This window comes from Cheilinus undulatus, linkage group 9 (genome assembly GCF_018320785.1).
Source record: "Cheilinus undulatus linkage group 9, ASM1832078v1, whole genome shotgun sequence".
Lineage (NCBI taxonomy): Eukaryota > Metazoa > Chordata > Actinopteri > Labriformes > Labridae > Cheilinus > Cheilinus undulatus.
This window is the reverse complement of record NC_054873.1, coordinates 29559570-29581600: the sequence shown is the minus strand read 5'-3', so window position 1 is coordinate 29581600 and position 22031 is coordinate 29559570. Positions and strand designations below refer to the sequence as shown.

At 38.4% G+C, this 22031-nt stretch overlaps 1 protein-coding gene across 3 annotated transcripts in view; it reads left to right on the top strand.

Moving 5' to 3' along the window:
• The window catches only part of scaper (S-phase cyclin A-associated protein in the ER), a 75817-nt gene that overhangs the window by 33560 nt on the left and 20226 nt on the right, over positions 1-22031 (top strand). For all 3 annotated transcript variants that reach the window (XM_041795833.1, XM_041795831.1, XM_041795832.1), the window contains 3 exons: positions 819-884; positions 1457-1583; positions 11504-11619. In XM_041795833.1, the coding sequence (XP_041651767.1) occupies positions 819-884; positions 1457-1583; positions 11504-11619 (309 nt within the window). The remainder of the gene's footprint in view (positions 1-818; positions 885-1456; positions 1584-11503; positions 11620-22031) is intronic.

Here is a 22031-nt window from a genome sequence, read left to right as displayed (position 1 = left end):
ACACCCCTGGTTTAAATGTTACCTCGTTAAACTCAAATGCAGTAAGATTGTGCTTTCTCCTCTTCTGTTTTACATTATAAAATGTATTTTCTTGTAGACCACTTGCTGCATTTTGACCCCAGTGAGAAATTAAATTGTATCTTCTTAAAATTATTAGTGTTTTCGTCTTTACAAGAAAACCTAAAATGATGAATTTTTAAAGAGAAATAGGCTTAGGTCACCCCGTGTCTGGCGACTGCTCTGACAAACTCACCTGCCGTCTTCCAGGAAGCGTTTGATCCGATCAGTGTGGAGAGATGAGATGGGTAACCGGAAAGCGCTCTATCTTCACAGATCAATAGTTACTTATCATGTCTGGGAACTCCTGATTGACAGATGAAATCCCCCACCCACTTTCACACACACATGCACAGAGTTTGTGATTCTCAGAATCAGTCTGGCTGCTGTATTGCCACAGAGAAAAATAGTCCCTAATGACCATGACCTTTAAAGAGGTCACAAATGCCGGCCGCGGTGCTTGTAACCCCTCTGATTTGAGAAGTGAAGAACTTGAGCCTCGTTTTCTTAACGTGACTGAAAGGAAGGTGGATTTAAAGTCTTCATAATAAGAGTGGATGGCAGCGAACCACCGTCCCTACAGAGCTGGTGTCTGATTATTTTAAGCCGAGTTACTTGGTGAACGGCTGACAGGCAAAAATAAACAGACTCAGTTTGAACTTTCTCTCTCTCTTCACACTTTCATCCGATGTGTTTTTACTGACAGACCAAAGACTTCTTTCCTGGGATTCAAAGACTTTTTCCTACCTCTCCCTCTGCAGGGCAAAGGAATATGAGACGTCAATGGAGGCAAAGACGCAGGTCCCTGACTCGCCATACAAGGCCAAGTAAGCGTTTCTCCTTTTATATAAATACATACATAAACATAGGTACTTTCACTTCAGAAGTAACTTAAAAACAATCTGGAGCTATCTCTATCTTTTTCCTACATCTGTTTTCCAATTAGTCTTACGTCTCAGTTATAAAAAGAAGTCAAGAAAGTATTGAAATTGTTCCAGCTGTAGTTTCTTAAAACTTGAGGTCCAAGCTGATTTCCTTTTGTGTTTTTTTTTTAAGTTTCATAAACTGCCATAATAACTTTAATCAATGCCTCATTCCTCAGTGATGCTAAAGATACATTTTTCTTTTGTATTACTCTTTTCAGTCCTGTTTTTAATGATTTGGTTAAACCCAAAGATTTCAGGAAAACAGACTTGAAAACAGAAAACATCCAGCAAATTGAGAAGCTTAAATTAATGAGTTATTGTTTTTTATATAGTTGAAAATTACCTTAAGAAATAGCAGTCACAGTGAGATGTTTATGTATTATTTAATGAACTCTGTGTCCTTTTTAATGGTGAATTGTTCTATTGAAACATGAACTGGTATTTACAATAACCATTGGTTCCTGTCTGTTCAGGTTGCAGCGCCTGGTGAAGGACTTGTTGAAGCAGCTGCAGGGCCAAGATAGTGGCCAGTGGGCCAACAACAAGGTGTCTGGTCTGGACAGAACTCTGGGGGAGATCTCACGCATCTTAGAGAAACAGGTAGATGACTAAATGCATTCCTACATATAAAGACAAAAATAAAATGAAGTTAAATTATTATGTTTTCGATGTATAGATTAATATTAAAAGAGACTGTAAATGTTTGATAAAACGATTTTGATACATCTTTTCCTTGTTTTTTTGTTCAGATGTTTATTATATTTTTAGCCTATTTCTACACCACTTTTGTTGCTGCATTACGTACCACTCAGCAGAAAGTTTCTCCTCGCTTTGTTACTTCACTGTCAACTATGCATCTGCAGCAGTGCATGGGTCATGCCAGCCCTTTGGCTGGTCTCTTCAGTGATGAGATGTTCTTGGCTGCATCTCCCCATGTCTCACCCTCCCAGTGTAGAGTATCGCTTACTCCAAACCAACTTGCCTTTGGTTATTGACTAATGAAGACCAGATTAGCTGTGTTTTCATCGTGCACATGGTACCAATAGAGGAGCTTCCCAGCACGAGAGCTGGCATTGTCTTGTGTCCATGTGGCTTACACGACTCAGATGTCACTAGTTTAGACAATAGTTAATTTGATTTCCAGTTGAAATGCAATGGATGCACAGGGGCAAGCTCATTTAGCATTTTTTAAAGAGATTTAAGTTTTCTGACTCTTCGTTACTGCTGTTTGAATACTTATAAGCGTCAGCTATAATGGCAGATATTTATAACTGTTGTTGATTTGAAACATCTGTTCCTGAGGTTTAGCTATTTTACAGTGAAATTTACATCTATTTGAAGCTGAGGGGAGGAATTAAAACACCTGCCACTGTGTTTATGATGAGGAAAATATACAGCCCACTTCCTGTAATGAGGCATAAATTTCCTGCCAAGTTGTGGATGGAGCCATCACAGCATCCTTCTGTGCCTGCCTCTGGGCAGGAGGACAGAGAGATTATAGTGTCCCATCAGTGACGAAGGGGACGGCTGCAGAGGCTATTACCAAATTTCCCCAGAGATGCAAAGAAAGAGGTGGCTGAGGTGGGTGGCACAGTGTCCAGTAAGAAGAGAGGAGGGGACCAGTGTGGTGTGAGTAGCTCACAAGCTGTCACTACATGACAGCTCCTCCCATCAGCTCCACATACTCCCAGAGGGAGGCCAGAGGTCAGTGGGCCACGGGAGATGTTCTTTATTCAAGAGCGGTGTCGCTGAAGAGGCGGCCCTGCCTGCATGCTTTTCCTTTGCCCCTTACCTCCATTTGAAAGCACACTTTTGAACTGTTTAGTCAAGTCCTGCCTCTTACAGAAACATCTAGCCAAAGCTGAGTGGGCCAGAGTGATTGGCCAGTGAGGCAGCCTGGGGAGCTCTTCCTTCTCTAATCCCTAGACGAAGTCAAATAAATAGAGTCTCCGTCAGCATGGCTGTCTGGCCCCTGAGTCACATCAAGTCAGGACCGTTTAGATTATTTGACCTAACAAGCATCTCTCATGTCATTGACTCACCTAGAGATTTGTTTTTCTCCCCCATATCTGATTCAGTCTCCACTTTCTCTGCTAATTCCTCAGACAACACCCGACACTCCCCCCTCCTGCAGTATTGCTGTTTGGGTCCAACCCCCACACTGATCCTCTGCTTTCTAGGCTACGTCTAGGCCCTGACTTCACTTTGTTTCTCCCTCTGTGGCCGCTAATGGTTTATTTTGTGTCTAACCTGTTGTTGTTGTCTCTTTTTTTTAACACCAACAGTTTGGAAAAACAAATTATTCCTATTTGTAGGACAGGTATGATGCATTCCCACCAACCAGTTGAGTTTGGTTCAGCACGGTTTGGTAGAGTCAACTCTGATCTTGTTCACATTTCCACGGCAAGCCATACCCTTACATGGTGCTAGGGGGTGTCCATTTGTATCTCCTCTTTGCCAGTAAATCCTAGGGAGGGCTGCTTTGGCCTCCAGCAGACTGACAGATAGAACCCAGATCAGTGGCGTCAGCAGCATGATATTAAACTTCATGAGCTGAACATAATAAATTTGTTTTATTGCACTGCATATTATTTCTTCTTTATTTAAAATGTTACAATATTAAAAAAAGACTGACAATGTGGATTATATTGCCACAATCTGACTTTTTCTCATGTGTCAGACATGAACAATTAAAACGCTTTTAAATCATCTGTTAAACATTATCCTAAACTGGATTTTTTTTCTTTGTTTATGGCCAATTAGTTATATTTTTAATATTAAATACAACTGCCTGTCCCATAACACAATAAAACATTAGCACCAACTTTCTTTCTTGTCTTTTGTTACTGAAAAATCAATCATTTAAATTGGCAAACAGAATATAAACTCAAAAAAGACTATTGTCCTTTCCACCTTGCCCATCAGAATAGTTTTATCAAATAAGAAGATAGTCAGTAGCAAAATGTATCTAGGATTTAGCTCTGATTTTTTCCTGTCATTTCTTCAGTCTCATCAGTGGTTCCTCACCACAAAACCAACAGGGAGTGAAATATTTCTGAGCTTCTTGGCGTATTAGTTACAACTGGAGACTTTCTGTGGTTTCTGTGGCAGGTCTGATTTTGTGCCACACTTGCGTTTGTTTATTCCGTAAAATAAACTGGGATTAATCACAGATTGTACAATAATCTGTTTCTCTCTTTGCCATGCACTCTTGTTGTCTTCTAAATCATATGCCTTCTTTGTCTTGTAAACACAAGTTTATACTCTGCCTTGTATTGTTTATTCCTGCAGCTTTATTGTGGCTTAAAGTCCACACAGCCCACAGCGCTTTGTTTACTGCTCTGTAGTTTTTCTGTCAGGCTCTATAATGGTGAAACTCATTCATATAAGGAGACGATGATTTGTCTGACTCTTCTCTGTCATTGCTGAGTGTTAGCTGTAAAAGACTGAAGACATGACTTGAAGGCACAGATCAAACTTGAAGGCAGTCATGAATGAACTCTGCCAGTTGTTGTCCATCTGTTTAGGGCAGGACGGCTGAGGCTGGGCCCTCCTCTCTGGGTTAATTAAAGAATCTGATGGGAGGAGTCTACACAGTGCAATCTGGCTGCTCTGCTGGTCTGCAGACTTGGTCTCAGGAATCACCAGCTGCTTTGGCCATCCATCAGCTGGGAAAACAATGGTCACCCTGGATGATAATTGGATAAGATAGACCTTGTTGTATAATGCAGGAGCCATTCTACTCATTTGTGTCTTAATGCTCTGTCTACACTGATGGCTTTTTTGACTGTCCTTATTAAGGGCAATCAGTCGCTCATCCTGCTGCTGTGTTTTGTTGCACTTTCTGCCGGGCTGTGACTGAGCTCTGAATCAGTGGCCCTGTTAAATTCCTCTTCAAATTCTAAGTTTGTCCCATTTTTTTGGTTTATAAATGCAGAAAAAGATCCGATATGGTTTAATGTTAAATACTTAAGCTTTGTTATCTAACACTGTAGGGTATTTAATTCACAGTATTACAAACACTGTGCTGCTCAGACTTAACAGGAATGTGGGGTAGTTTGCAGTTTTGGTGTTTGTTCATAGACCAGTGATTTGGACATATGTCCTTTTTCATGTAATATGGCTTGATGAAAATAGTACAGCTGAAGTGAAACAAAGAACTTGGTTGACTGAAATTGCACTCATGCTCCAACAAGTTGATTGGCCGTTGGGGTTCATTAAAAAAACATTATCTCCAGATCAACCTTATCAGTGGCATCACTCTCATCACATCCTCATGGTAGTCCAGACTAACTTAAAAATAAACATTGTGAGTTTATAAAAAGTATTCACCCCCTTGAATGTTTGAACCTTTTTCTTGATTTTATCAGTCAATCATGGTCAATATGATTTGTTTTTTTGGGGGGGGACATTTTTCCTTACAAAAAACTTCTTTAATGTCAAAGTGAAAATAGATTTCTACAAAGTAATGTCAGTTGAACAAAAATATGTAATGTAAATTAAGGGCCTGCATAAATATTACCCCCTTTCAAGTCAGTATTTAGTTGATGCACCTTTGGCTTCAGACACAGCATTGAGTCTGTGTGGATAGGTCTCAATCAGGCTTGCACATCTGGACACTGCAATTTTACTCCATTCTTCTTTGCAAAAAATACTCGAGCTCTGTCAGACTGAATGGGGAATGGGCATGAACAGCCCCTTTTCAAGTTGGGCCGATACCCGATACCAGGATCGGTATCGGTGCATCCCTATGAAGAACCTGATCAACAGTTGTATCACCTTACCTATATTTTTCAATAACCTTTTCTATGAGTTGCTCAGAGTGCCAGTGGCCTTTTTCTATTCTTTTTAAGAACAAGATTTGCAGATTTGCAAGGGTAGCTCTGACCAACTACAATTATGATGCTTTATATAACAGTTATCTTTATGAAAAACTGTCACAGCACATTTGTAACTTGTGACTACCTATAATGAAGCGTTAGAGAAAAAACAAAATTTGAAGTTACAGTGTATAATTACAGAGACAGAGGTCTACCAAATTTAAAGGAAATCTACTCTTCCCATATTGAGAAATTTTACACACAGCCAGAAGTCTGAACCAAAGAGAACAATTTGTTTTTTCCAGATTTTTCCAGAATATCCCTTTTATAGCTGAGCTGACTAAGACATTGTTTGAAATGCTCTTCAGTTTGTTTTCAAAGTCAGCAGCCTGTGTACGTACTCTGTCACTGTAATTACATACAAACATGATCTCTGTTGCCCTGCATGGTTAGGTTTATAAAAGGATATATCATCACTAGATACATTTGCTTAAAAAAGTCGACAGCTTAGTTTGCAAGAAGATCAACACTCACAAAGCTCAGAGCTGTTATCATGCAAAACAAACCCAAACATCACGTTTTTGTTGAAGTGTTTGTCCTTATACTGCTTGTCTGGTGTCTTCTTTGTCTTCTTTGGACGGTTGCATGCAGAGACCACCTGAAGATAGCATGTCATGTAGTTTAAAGTTAATCCCCCTCACTCGTTTTGTTCCATCATCACAACAGATAAATCTGTCAGCAGAGCAGCGGAGGCACTGACTGGCCAAGAAACTCATGTCTGGTTTTCACAGGAGACAGCCAGGACTGGGCAGGTCCTAGTTTACCTCCTTTAATACCATTTGATAAGCTGCTATGAAAGAGCTGCCTCTTCTCATTTAGCTTGGCAGCTTTTAGGTAGGTGTGTTGATGGGAGGGTTAAGAGAGGGGTTAAGCTGAGCTCAGTGTCGAAGAACCAATTGATTAGGCATGGAGAGAACGCGCAGAAAGGAAGTCATGTTAACAAACATAGTTTAGGCTCATGAGTCTATCTGTGAGACTCTGTTGAAGGCAAAGGGTCTTTGGCAATGTTTGTCAGCATTTTTGTCCCAAACTCTTACAGGTTGTTTATTCCTTCTTCTGTGTGTTTTAACACCGGAATCAAGGAGCAGTTACCTCTGCAGCAGCGGGCATGAATGACAGATGAAGAGCTTATCTGTAATTTGGTAAAGCGCTCCTCTCTCAATGCGTTCAGGCTTGTTGGCAATTTCCCATTTTCTTAACAAAAGCACAGTGAAGTGGCTGGATTTGAGTGCTGTCACAGCGCTGGAGGAGCCTGTAACCTCATTAGGTGGAGGAGTGACCTGCAGTGTAACATAGCCCTCTGCAGTTGTGTGAGGAAGGACGTCCATCAGCAGCTCCACGTCGACCCAGGCACAAACATGCCTGATAGTCAGCGCTCACTCCTGGCTTTGTACTTGTTGATTTATAAGACAGTGTAGCAACAGCATCTGACCCACTGCCAATTACTCCATCATCACAGGAGAGCGGGACCTAACTGTTTGCATGTGTTCATAAATCCATTGAACTGTGATGCAAGAGAGGAGAGGAAAAAAGAGAAATGCTTAAGGGAAGATATGACAGAGACCAATGAACTCAGCAAATACAGCCTAAGTGGTGCCAGTGCCTTTTTTTTAATTAGTAAGTCATTTTTACATGAGAGGATATTGGCTATCATCAACAGACGGGGAGTGTAAAAAAATGAAAATTATTAGTTTGAACTTAAGAAATTTAGCCAAATATCTGTCTTAACATTGCTGCTGACCGGATTTGGTTGTTTTATATGGGTGTCGTGAGGACATATTAAGTATGTAATTAATTAAATCCTTGGTCAAATGAGGGAACAAGGTATTTTTAGACAGGGACATGAACTGATCTTTAAACTGACCTGTTAAAATAGTTTACATTTTAAGAGAGTAATAAGGCAAATGAAAAATGTTGACATCAAGCAATGTGATAAACAGTAAAATAAGAACAGAGCATATTTAACAAAGATTGTTTATCCTTGATATTCCCAGTATTTTTCCTTTAGAGGTATTTTCAACTTAAGAGCTCACAGAGCTGTTTTGGCTGAAGGCTGAGGTCAGCCGTACAGTTGGGTCTGTCTGTATCTGACTGAGTGACTGACTGAGGCCCCGTCCACACGGAGACAAATTCAGGAGTATACACAAGTTTTTTGTCATATCGGCGTTTCATCCACACGGAAACGGCATACAAACACAGCATAGCCCACTCAAGCCGCATGCCTGGGTCCAGCCAGTCTTCTTGTTCTTGTGTCTTTGTACAGCGCAAAAGCAGCAAATGCATGCTCCATAATCTTCTCTATTTTTGGTGCATCTCCGTGGCAGTATTACAGCGTCACTTACAAGCTTGGCATATACACTACAGCTTTTATAGTCGTTTTTCTGTGGTTCCATGCTTATGTGGACATTTCCTGAAACAATCCCATGTTTACAGAAGACATTTTCAAAACAAAATGGAAATATATCATTTTCACGTCTGTGTGCCCAAAGCCTGAGTGACTGACTGAGTGACTGAGTGACTGATGCTACTTTCAGAGTCGTACCAAACAGAGTTGGGTTTGGCTGCACTGAAAGCCCTCGGTAATGGCCGCCTCCACTGTGGTAAATAGAGCCATACATACAGAGTTGCACTATGGGCAGGGTTTAGTGGGACTGAAGGCCCTCAGTAATGGCTGCCTCCACTGCTCTAAATACCTCAGATATAGCTTTAGCATTGTCTGTTTTGCTAGAATTGGACCACGTTTCTGCATGAAATAAAGAATAAACCACCCTAAATGCTTTTCATGTTGGGGAAAGACGTTTTCACTCTTCTGCTGACCTGCTTCGTCATGACTATGTGATAGTTAAAGGGGAAATGCGTGAATGTGTGAATGCTTGTATACAATGGCTGCTAGTGGAGCGATTAGCTCGGACTTAGCCACAGTAGCACTTCTGTCAAAAATGGATAGCATTCCTTTATTTATTTATTAAAGCAAGCACAGAGAGCAACACGGAAGTCATTAGATCGAACCTGGCTGCAGCGGCAGTTTTGTCTGAACTGGACGTGTCTTTATTAGAACAAGTGCAGAAAGTAACACTGAAAGCTTTACATGACAGAAAAAAAATGTTTTCGCTCTGCTCTGTTTCAGCATTGCTTTCCAATCATGATGCTGGGCTTGTCCGGCATATTCATATATGCAGTATGTCCGGCTGTGGTGGACTCATTGTGTCAGTGCATTTGTTTTTGTGTATGACTTTTAACCAATCAGATGCGATAAAAAAAGAAAAGCAGGAGGGGAGGTGGTATGATATTGCTCTGGGCTCCATCTCCACCCACACAGAGGGAGAGAGAGAGAGTGAGAGAGAATAGAAACTGTAGCTATAAAAATTTAAGTAACCAAGTTACAATAAATTAGGCAAAAATACTAATTAAAAAGATAATAATAATAGAAAAATAGCTCTGCCAGAAAACACAATTCAGTCAGGCATTTCAACAGGCATCCCAGGTAGTTGTAGTCAGCCTCTAGGTTTTAACCTAGTCTTGTTACAGAGCTAGTGGCAAAAGATCTATGACGTACTGCAGTCCTTAGTGGACATACAACCATACCTTTCATTGGTAGCACTTTATTTTAGTAGGCCTTAAATACCTGGTTAGTGGTAATGACCTAGTAACAAGCTGGCATTTTATCAAGTAATAACTCTGAAATATAGTAATATCGAGGAAGTATTAACTTGGCAATAATGTATTAATTATCAAGTTATTCCTCATAATATTGTAGCAGTTTTTTGGAAATTTGGTGGTATTTTATCTTAACAAATAACCCTAAGCCCTAAACTGAACCCCTTCCTAAGATATTACTTGGGAAATTACCACCAAATTAAAGAGAATTGCCACAAGATAACAAGGAATTACTTGGAATTAAAACCTTATTACAAGGTAAATACTTACTTAATTTAACCATATTTCAAAGTTATACCTTGGTAAAATGCCAACTTATTTCTATGCAATTACTACTTTGTTTTAGAAAAATTAACAGATAATTACCACTTAGAACTATAGAATATCTAGGTTATTAGGACACAAAAATAAATCACTTCCATTTTATTTTTCTCTGTTTTATCATGATAATGCATCTTGCAATAATAAACCTGCTTTTCCCATGATGATAAAGTTATTCTCAAGATTTCTGTAAATTTGTCAAGAAAATACATTATAATCATAGGAAAATAGGGTGTAAAACATGTTAGTTATGTCCTCTCTCTTCATTCATTTATTTTGTTCTATTGAGGACCCAATCTGCAACATTATTTATTAAATAAGCATGCAAATTTTGTTTGTTTGATTTTATTTCATTATTTGTTTCAAATTGTTTGTCATGATTTCTTTTAAAAAACTGGTGGGTCCTGAGGCTACGTCAGCTGAGAACCACTGCTTTGGACATTATTAAATTATCCTAGCATTCCATTTTTAACTAATTGAATTTTTTTTTTCTTTTAAATTTTTCACAGGAAATGAAGGCTTCTTTAAATTCAAGCAAGTTTAGGATTTGTCTTACTAATTATTCAATGGAGAGGTATCAACTATCATTTAATAGCAAGTGATGTGTTCACTTAAATCCTAAGACAGCCCAACATGGTGTGTTTACTACAATCTGTCTTTGAATTAACTCCCATTACTTGTATGAAGGGAGTAATTAAATAATAAAAAAATCTGTTAACACCCCAAAATGTTGGAGATGAAGTATCTAGAAGTGAAAGAGAAGCTTCACTGCAAGTGTGTAAGAGGAATATTTAGCATTTCAGAATAAATGTCTTTACTTTTAGATTACCAGCTTTAATGCATTAATCCTGGTATTATTAAGGTCCATTAGTGCATTATTTTTTTTTTACATTGCATTATTCACATGCTTTATTGTCCCTTTCAATACACTGTGATTAAGTTTCTGCAGCCAGAGTGATGCAAAATAAGTCCACCACTGCTTCTTAAAGTCTCATTTCACTTTATAAACTGTCGGACAGCTCAGTGGACAAGTGAAAAGTCATTTGCACCTTGTGCTATTAAACATATCACTTTTTAGTGTTCTCTTATTTCCTTTCCATACAAAGGTCTTCTGTGCTCAGATTCATGTCATATCTCTAATTTGCCTGAATCTCCTCATTTTCTGTCAAAATTAAAGCACGTCTGCATCAAACAAGAAATCAATCCTAACAGTACAAAAATCCAAAATGAAACTAAACAGTTTTAAATACAAATTTATTTGATTTGTCAAAATATAAAAAAAGGCGATTTATTGTTAGAAAGCCCAACTAACTTTAAAGTCCTTAATTGCCCTGCTCTTTGGTTGGCCAGGCAGTGTTTTTCTCAGTTACACTTCGCTGTGGTCATCGCTGAGACCACCCGGGTGCTAACTTGAGCCTGCAGAGCATTTGCCTTCTACTGAAATCCGACTGTTGTGGGGCGGAGTCGGGTTGTGCACTTTTGAGATTAAACAGGAATACTTCTGGGATCACTTTGTGTCAAATTTCAATCCCTCGCTCCTGGAGGAGAAAAGAGGTTGCCTCTCTGGTGAGAGCCATGTAATCCCCCGTCCAGCCTGTTGCCTGTCGTTCCCCTGACTGTACCTCTGTTTTACTGTCTCTTTCTCTCTCTCTCTGTCAACAGAACAATGCAGACCAAGTGGCCTTCCAGGTGGGCGGCGGCCTGTCGGCGCTGGAACAAATTCTGCAGGTCATCACTGCTGCCTCCACACCCACTGCTGTTCCCCGTATCCCTCATAAGTGAGTACTGTCACCAGATTAAAATATTTCCTTCCTCTTTCACAAGATGATATATTTGAATGCGTAAGGGTTCAGGGTATTTTTGCCTCTCAATTTATTTAATCAGACCTTCATCAAGGTTTTATTTCATACCAGCAGGGTGAGCTGTAGACTAGTGGGATTTAGTTAGATAAATAAATGTCTGGATTTAGGGTTAAACATGTATTGAAAGTGATATTCTTTTATTAACATTTTACGATAAACAATTCCTGTATGACAGCTTTGATAACTCACATATTTTTCATTAAGTTCCTTTAAGAACTTATAGATAGATAATATCTGCTTCACATTGTCTATGTTTTGTCAATTTCCATCCATAGAGTTTTATCTAAAATTAATAGTTGTTTGTCTTCATCTTTTATAAACCCAAGTCTTCTATCAAAGCTGTACTCAAACATAATTACCCAAAGCCATGCCAACTCTAAACCTCCACACATTGACTCCCATCTCACCCCATTAGCACACGCAGCACAATTTATATTCCTTAGTGCAAGTTAGAGTTTTGACCACACAAAATGTGCCCTCTGCTGTTCAATGTTACAACAACTGCACAATATGCAGTTTTTTTACTTGTTTGTTTTTACTAGAATGCATGTTAGTGTGATACAAATGTGGATGCCTGAAAAAGTAGCTGTAATTCTGTTGTACATTGCCAATATAATGCCGATAAAGACTTTTTGTTCTGTTGAAAAACACCATCATAGTAGTATCATGTTATATATTATCCCTAAAATACAAACCTGGTTTTATTCTGGAGCATTTTTACATTACAGGATAAATGCTAGCCAAACTGCAGAAGACCTAAAGCACATTTTTCTATTCCCAAAATATAAAAAATAAGATTATCTGTTAAATGGCTGTTTGCTCTCTTTTTTATTTTCACGAGGCCTTGAACAGCTCCTTCCTTCCAATGACTTCACTTCAACTCTATCCTTTCTCTGAACCCACTGACAGCACACTTCATTCCCTCTTTGCAATTTTTATTGCAATACCATAATGTAAGTGAGCTAATCTCAACCAGTGTACTCCATCACTGCTTATATTTACTCCATCTTAATAAATATTCTTTAAATGTGTTTTTGAGTTAACAGCACTGGCCTTCTACAACGGGAAAACATTTCCATTTCGGTAATCAATTTGTGTCCGTTCTTTCCTCGGAAACACAAAAAGCACATGTGTCTCATCTATCATTTAGAGTGCAGAGTATTTTTGAGTTGTGAGTCTGACGTTTGCATGGCCCGCCAGTAGATAACCTCAGAGTGCCCGCCGTACTCACTAGTGGGACTCTGTAATGGACTCAAATGGCCTCACTTTCCCATTCATTAGCATTTACTGGTCTCTGAATCTCTGCTAATGGACAAATGCTTCTTATATTTATAAGGCTTTCAAAGAGCATCACATTCATATTGATTTTTTTTGCCCTCTCTCTCGTCTTTAACCATTGTAATCTGGGAGAATTTGAAGTAGGCTTCTGAGCTGGGAGAAATGTTACTTTCTTAAATGGAAAGACTTATTGTACAGAGTGTTGGTTTGTTCATTTGTGTTAGTTTGGGTGCAAATGACTCCTGCATAGCTTACAAAACATGTAACATAAAAGATAAAGGAAATGTCAGTAAAGATTAGTCTTATTTTCTTCAGCCTTACGCATACTTAGCCATTTAAACTCTGGAGTGAATTATAAGTAATTATAAAAGAATGGTATGAATTAGCTCTCTTACATATCTAAACCATTTCCTCATGCTGAAATGTGTTTCCCAGAAAGTGTGTTTCTCTAGATTAGCACCAGCCACTGGCAGTTTGTCCTACTTATTTTAGATTGTTGAGAATTTGGTGATTACCTCACTTCAGCAGAACCAAATATGAGCCCATTATAAACACATCAACCCAGCCTTGGAGACATTCATTCTGACCACATATGTTTTATATGATAGTGTATCATAACACTTTGCTCTTGATTTAAAATGCGCCATTAAAGATAAATGAGGTTGTAACATAAACAGATGAGAAAATTATCACTGTTTTTTTTAAAGATCCTTTCAGGAACTTTCAGTTTGTAATGGTTGTTGCTCCCTTAATAGACGAAAGGTATTGTTTATCTTTCTGCTCATTTTGCCCTGAACGTGCCAGTTATGATTTTAATGTCATTTTTTTTTTTTTAAGTATCATCCTGCTTTCTTTAGATGTTCAAAATATCACTTATTGGGAATCTTTACGTGGAAAAATAAACATAAGCCGTTTTTACACAGAGATTCCACAATAAAGGTGAAAGGAATGCTCGTCTCTGTTCCGCAACGAGCAATTCACACAAAGGTGTAACAGAGCTACACACACCCGGGCTTACACACACACCCGGCGTCCCGTAATCAGATGGCGGCTACTGCCCGAGCTGCTGCTTTCAGTGAAACTCGAAACTCTGGATTTCTCAGTTCAAAATGTTGTATTTTCTAAATGAAATATAGGGAAAATAACAGGAACATTCATTTTGATCGATTAGATCCAACAGACTTTTTTCCTCCATGTTTCTGTATTGGAGGTCCGACTTTGAGCAGTGTCACAGCACACATTTACGTTGGAGGTCGGAAACTTCAGAATACCGAGCTCACTTGAACACATCATGGAACTTTTCAGACGCTGCTGTGAGCAGAGATGTGTCTGCTCTCTCCTCTCCTGTCCAGACTGTGATCAGCTGTCTGACCTCGCAGTCTCTCCAGTTAATCCACATTATTCTTTGTTTTATCCCGCTGTTGTTTTGCCTGATGAAATGCCGCTGAATCAAACCGGTCTGGTCTTTAAATCTTTATGGAGACAGCAGCGCACCCTCGCTGTTGCAGAATGCCGTGATGTCCTTTCACACTCCTTGCGGAAAAATCTCTTACGGCTCTGATACTACCTCTCGATCCAGATCAGAAGTGGGGTGAGATGGACCCCCCCCCCCCATTGCAAAACGGTCGCTTTCATACAGAACGGCGTGGCGGAACGAAGGCGTAACAGACACGGAAAAGAAAGGCAGTGTGAAAGTAGCCATAGAAACTAAAGAAAAGCTGTTTTAGCGGTGTACAGTAAATTATTTTGTACCTACCCAATGAAAGCAGCTTCATTGTAACTATCAGTCTTTACAGTTCCATGCTCGGCCACTCTATGTCTTTTAACTGATACAGCCTCTGAAACAGTTTCTAATAGCAGATATCACTGCTATTAAAGATGCTAGCTAAGAGCATTTTAACAAAGCAAATGATGGCAGGAAACAATATAATAGTCACAATTTGTTGAATTTGTTTTTTTCGATTGAAAACTATTCCTAATTCACAACACATCCCCTATTTCTTTTAAAAAGGTGGTAATTCAGCATCTGCTCCAGTCTGCTGTGCATTAAGGGGCAGTAAATTATCATTTAACACTAAAAGCTTCCCAAAATGTGCTCAACATAATTCTTTTTAGCATATTTGTAGCATTTTTTTTAAATCAGCCCATTACTATAATAAAGAAAATAGTCATTTTTGCTCAAAATGTAAAATGGTTTGCTCTGTAATGCGTCTGTTACAGTCTCTAAAACCAGCATAGAGTGAGGATGTGTGACTCCCACCCCCAAATCCATCTCTGTGATTGATTTGGGGGTGGGAGCCACACAGGGATATGAATATACTTTATGTCTTGAAACGGTACTGTGAATGAGCCTTTGCTACTCTTGACACATCTTAATTTAAACAACTTGTGTAGATAGATGTTATCACTTACAAGCATCATTGTACCACAAAAAGCTAGCTTAGCCTCCACATAGTGTCAGGTAGTCAATGGTTACATACATGTATTGATATCACTGATATGGAGCTATCAATGACAAAGATAAAAGTTGTAATCATGTTATGGTATGTCTACTCGGAAGCAAATAGACACAAAAAAACCCCTTAAAACTCAGTCTGATGTATAACTTCCTCACAGGAGCTTTAGTAAAAAAACATTTATTTTAGTGGTGTACAGGAGGAAATAGACTATTTTAACTTGGATACATAACATTTTTTGTTAAGTTTTGTAAACCATGTAACATGCAGCAGAGGTCACACATTTTAACCTTGTAACGCAGCTCAGACAGATCAGTGGTGATAAGGCCCAACACAAGGACATGGCCTGGCTATCTACTTATCACTATCTGTCATCTGGATCGCTGTGTGGCCTAATGGGCTGATACACAGACACTAACCCCAGAGTGTGCTACATTATCTGTTTACAGTGATGCTCCCGTATTGATCACCTCCTCCCACCAGATAAGCTGAGTGATTTACAAAAAAGGGCAGCTGCGGAGATGCTACTGCTGTATCTCTCCCTAGGGAGGCTGATTCTATATTATTACCATTACATTAATGAGCTAATTCCTCTGCAAGGCTCTGCTAATGTCCTGGTGTAACCCTGTGGTCATTGGAACTTTGAGATCAGGGTTTGTGCTGCCACTGTCATTAACTCCAGCTACAGCGACCGTATCACATTACAGACAGCACCAAAATCTTAGCCTATAGAAGCATTTTATTAAATTATTTTTTATTTCATGAATGTTAATAATTTCTCCCAGTTGTACTTAAATCTGCTAATGCCTTTCCTGTTATTAAAATTAAAACACAGGAGGAAATGATGTAGAATTTCTGATTTTTTTTCCATTGTTTCTTTATTGGTGCCAACTTTTTACATTCAACTGACATGAAAAACTAGATACAAAGTAGAAAATGTTTAAACAAATAGTTGTGATTGGTATGATAGCAATCATCTTTACAGATATTGGCTCAAGAGACCTGTCAAGTTCCATACCGAAAAAGTGAAGCACTGGTGTTAAAACCAGAGAAGGCATTTCTTGGATGTGTTTCAATAAGAATATGTTTGAGGAAAATTATCATCTAATTTTTTTAGTATTATTCTTTAAACTGAAAGCAAGGATCAAAGCTGAATTGCTTACTTATACTTCTGCAGACCAGTATGGGTCACTGAAGGGAGGAGAGGAAGAAAAACTCATGTACCACTTAAAAATGGATGGACAACTTATGCTTTACATAACCAAAAGAAAAGAGGTGCTCATCTATGAAAGCTTGGGTTTAGATAAATTCTCTGAAAGTTTCTATTCTGATGATTTGTTTGTTGACAGTTGTGTTGGTTTTAAAAATAGAAGCAGAGCTGTGATGGCGAGTCAAACAGGTGATCTACAGGAGAAGGGTGTAGAAGCCTTTAGACATTGAGTGATAACCCAATTTGTATTTCCACCTCTGTCTCACATGACCTGGTGTATCCTGTGAAATCAGACCTGCTACCTGTGGTTTTATTTCAGGATGTTTTCCACCATTTGTGTTTGTGTGTGTGCGTGCATGCATTCATGCTTCTGTGCGTGATGGTGTGTGACGGCTCATCAGATTTCTTTCCCCTTCATACCTGGCCAGTGTGGCACGACAGCCAGAGTAGATGTCCTGGAAGTACTCAGGGTATCAGGGAGATCAACAGCAGAATCAAATTAAATGTCATTTAGATAGGAGTGAATGAAGGGATTGTTTGACAGCACAAGGAAACGGATTTGCTCCTCACCTTTTATTTTGGCTTAGGGTTCTTTTTCTTCCCCTGAACACAAATTTACCCTGTTTAAGAGGCACGGACTCAACCTGATCTGGAAGTTGGTCGGATTTCTGCAGCGTCGCTCCAGTCAGGCTTGACTGGGCACATAGGAAACACAGCGAGAGGGCGAGAAATGTGAGACTCAGGTTGAGGAGCACAGATCTTGGGGTTGATAAGTGGAGGCAGTGACAAAAGGCAGAAAGAGCTTTTTACGTGCCTCTTGTCCTGTTGTCAACATAACTGAGAGTTGGCTATTCACCAAGTAAATAGACGTGGCTTAAAGATTCATACAATTCCTGCAAGGAAATCTTTGTTTGTAGGGGTTATTTTTGATTTAACCTGCACAGTTTATCAGGTTTAATTATTTCAACCATTTCAAAGATACTTTTTCTATTATTTTTTCTTTTTAAATTTTTGGCTGAATAATCTTTTACATGTAATTAACGTGTATTTGAGTGTAAATATTGATACTGTTTTTATCCCCAAAGTCCCAGTTGTTGAGCATAAACTTGTTGACCACCCAGGCAGAGCTCCAGAGGGCTAAAGGGGGGCGATACAGGATCAGGTGTGCTCCGCCCCTCTACCTCTTGGCCTCATTTCTCTGCAGATCTCTTCAAAGAGACAAAATAAAGTAGGCAGTGTAGTGTGCAGATTTTGTTGCTCATTGTTTTTAATCTGTCGTTGTAATAAGTGTCAGGTCAATCAAATTAGTGCACCGTAAAGACTGCGATGATAATTAGATGATAGTAGTGGTTGTGGTTACTTTGAGAATTTGTAGCGCACTATTTGTCACTGTAGTAAGAAACCACAATAATAGTGTAGTTAAAGGAATTTCACCCGCTTGTGTAACTGTCAGTCTGCAGAAAGTTTTAGTGCAACATGAGACAGAGAAGCACTGCACTTTACCAAATTGTTCCTTAAAAATCTTTCACTGGAGCTGTCATTGAAGGGTACTGAGATAGTGAGATTCCCAGAGAGGGTTGACTATCAGGTGTCGTACTCATCAAGCTCAATTAGGTGGGAGGAAACCAAAGACAGATCACTGTGATGGTTCATTGTACAGGCTGGTGTAAGGGCATAACTCAAACATGGCTGTGACAGCCTCCTCATTTGTTCAGAGATGACCAAAGACAAGCCTGATTAGCTGTGTTACAAAGCAATTGCATGCCCATTACACGAGCAGTTGAGTGAGTCGATTGTGAAGCCAGAGGGGCTGATCTGTCTTGTCAGAAGTGATGTGATTTAATTAGAAAATGCTCATCAGTTGAAGAGAGGGAATAATGCTATGACTTTGATGTAATGTTTAAAAACTGTGTAATACCTAAATAAATAAATTCTGACTTTTTTTATAGTTAAAAGCTTCACTTTTAAGGAAACCTGACAACTTTGATCTAGTGATACAGGGTATTGGATTTTTGCCACTATCCAATAAAAGGATATTTACATATTCATTTTAGTCAAAAGCAATATTTATACCAATATATGAGTGTAGTTCAGACCTAAAACTTAAGTCCTTTAACACACATTAGAATTTAAGAATCCAAAAGAAACAAACTTATGTTTAAACTGACATTTAAGGAATGTGGGAGAACAAATAAAATGACTTAAGCTGACGTAGGTCTGCTTGTCCTGCCTAAAATCCCACAGACTTATTCATAAATATTAGCAGATATCAACAGCTAATTTAGGCTAATATTTTCTGCATATACAGTGCTCAACAAATTTATTAGCCCACCTGTCATATTTGTCTCAGAGACCATCCAGCATCATGAAGTGCTTTCATGCAGACTCTTTCATTTTCGGTAAGCTCTCCACATTTTACCATTTTGAACAGGAATGAGGGATTTCAAACTGAATTCACCTTTTTATACCCAAATTTGAGCCGGCTCACTGGGCTTCTCTGCGAAGTCAGAAATGAATCAAGCATAACATTCAACCACTAAAACTAATTTTTCTGTTCAGGAATGCAAGTAAATAACTAAAATTTGACATATTAATCAAGAAATAATAATGTGCTTTTCTATTTTTTCAGTTTTTTTTGTAAATCAGTAAATTTGAAAATTCATAGATACAATAATAATTCTATTTTAAGCATTAAAATATCATTTCGGTTTATGAGCTTCTACATATTGGTGTATTAACCATTGCAGAAACATAAAAATGATTTTGTTATTTACCAATGCTCTTAATTTAGGGCAGCTGTGGCATAAACTTTTCTTTGGGTGGTGGTCTAATAAATTTGTTAAGCACTGTATATTGGTTGTAGATATTGGCTAAAGTGTTCATAGTACCCTATGACTTCTTAATCTTATATCTGCTGTTACCAATATCATGATATCATGCACACCAAGTTTTATTAGCTAATACTCAGGGCGTCAAACCATGTATGGACTAATTAAGACAGGGTAGGGATCTTTAAAGGCCATTTAAAAAGTAGAAAATATGAGTTGAGTTTTCATGATTCCAAAAAAATGTAATACAAAGCAAATCCACTGCTACAAAAGATAATCCCCTGGACATCTAAACTTGCTAATGAGGGTATTTTTTATATCATACCTTCCATTAAAAATGGGGAAGTAAATAAGATTTTCTCAAGAGTATGATACTCCCAAAACAAAATAATACCTCTGAATTATTATTAATAATGCAGATTTAGAGCAGTGAAATGTTTCTGCTCGCTATCTGTAATCTATATTTTTATCTGTTTATCAATTTCTGACTTTTTTTTTTCATTTTTTGTGCATATGCAAAGCATGTGTTAATTTTATTGACTACTATGACAAAAAATATTAGTTGACTACCATTTTTTTTTCCAGTTGGAAGACTAGACTATGACTAGCTAAAATAGTTCTTTGGTGACTAAAAGTCTAAATGAAAGTAAGTTTAGTTTTCATCAAGACAACTAAAATGAGACTAAACTGTAATTCAGTTTTCATCAGACATTCAAAACCCTGGATGTTTCTCCACTGTGGGTTTATCCATTAAAACATAACATAACTGTGTCTATGCAGGGGTTTGCAGAGTGCATAGAATTCTCTAGAATGATTTGGCACCAGATTCAGGCAAAAGACTAAATCTTTGGACTAAAAGTAAAGACTAAAATGTGAGGACTTTCTATTGACTAAAACTGGACTAATTTTTTTTTTTGTCAGTTTAAAGTAGACTAAAATTATAAAGGGTAGAAATGACTAAAATGTGACTGAAACTAAAAGGCATTTAAAGTCCATGTAAATAAAGAAATGTAAATGTAAAGAAATGTAGGGACTAGGAGACATTGTTGTCTGTTTTCTTTGCTCTGTTCATCAGTCATTTGTGTTACCGTGTGCATATTTACGAGATAAGGAGGCTAAATGAAATGTATTTGCTGGCCAGTGAAATGAAAAGTCAGCAGGACAGAAATTGTGACAGCAGTTGGAATTATTAAATTATTCCTACTTTTGGTAATCCAAATGTAAAAATAATTGATATTATTGGAGGGTTTTTCAAAAATATACAACGATCTCCAGTGAAAGGGAACTCTGAATAAAATAAACTCTACATAAAAGTTGAATCTTTTGGAAAAAGTCGTCTATGGTTTAGACTGCTTTAATTAAAGCCCAGGTGGATCTGAACTTTTACATTGCCTCCTCTTATCAAACACTGTCAAAATCTTTAAAAAGTTTGGACTCTTAAGCACATTACAGCCATCATCAATCAGTCTTAAGTGATAGATTAAATATTCAACTGGTACATAAACAGTTTAGGACTTGCTCACCAGCATTCCAGTTAGTATTGAAGCTTTTATAAAAGACCCAATGACCATTTTTACATTTCCACAACCAGAAGTTGTCAAGAGTAGGGCACCAAATCTAAGCTGTCATAGGTGTAACCTGAACGCTGCCATTGAAGAGATGAACTTTATCCGACTGTTGTGAAACCGCTCTTTGACAGTAATCAAGTCAGTCCTGCACAGTCATTTATCTCTGATAGGTCATTTGATACCCCCCTCCATTGTGCTCTATGTGATCTAAAATACCAGAAAAGTGACTTAAGGCATCTAAAGTAACTTTCTTCATGAGAAATGCACAAGTTAGCTACCACAGCTTCAATTTCATTAGCTGTTTGAAGCGTTAATGTTATACAAGAGTATTTAAGGAGAAGTAGTTGAGTTGTCATTTTGGTATTTGCCAAGCGGCTTTTACCCCATGTTCAGTTGAAAATCAGAAAGGCTGCACACAGCATAGTTTGGTTGGGGTCTCATGTTACCTACCCTCTTACTTTGCACTGACTGCACTTTGGTTTTTATACTGTCTGTATGCTTTAATAAAATTACTGTCCATATAGCTGCCATCCAGGACATTAACAGTTTGCAAAATGGCTTTGCTCTGTTATTGTTTTCAGGTGGACGGAAGTAAGCTTTGATGTTAGAATTGGACACAATCCGATCACTCAAAATAAAGTGCTTCTCACATTAACACCACATTCCATGTCTGACAGCTTAACTCTGCAATGTCAATAATGACGCTGCAGAACGGCTGATCGGCCCACTGGTGAATGCAGAGCTAAGATTTAAGGAAGTTATTGACAGACTTTGGTCTGCCTTAGCCTAATCTATTTTCCTGCTCCATGCCAGCGTGGTTTGACTGAAAACGTACAGCAGATGTGAAGGTTTTGGTAGATATCAAAATGTTTACCAGTTGAAATAAACATGGCCTACTTTAGGCGCTGGAGAGGCAGATTCCTTTCTTGCAGTGAGCAGATAGGACACGCCATCCCGCCAGTGGCTAAAATATACAGTTGTCAGAAAA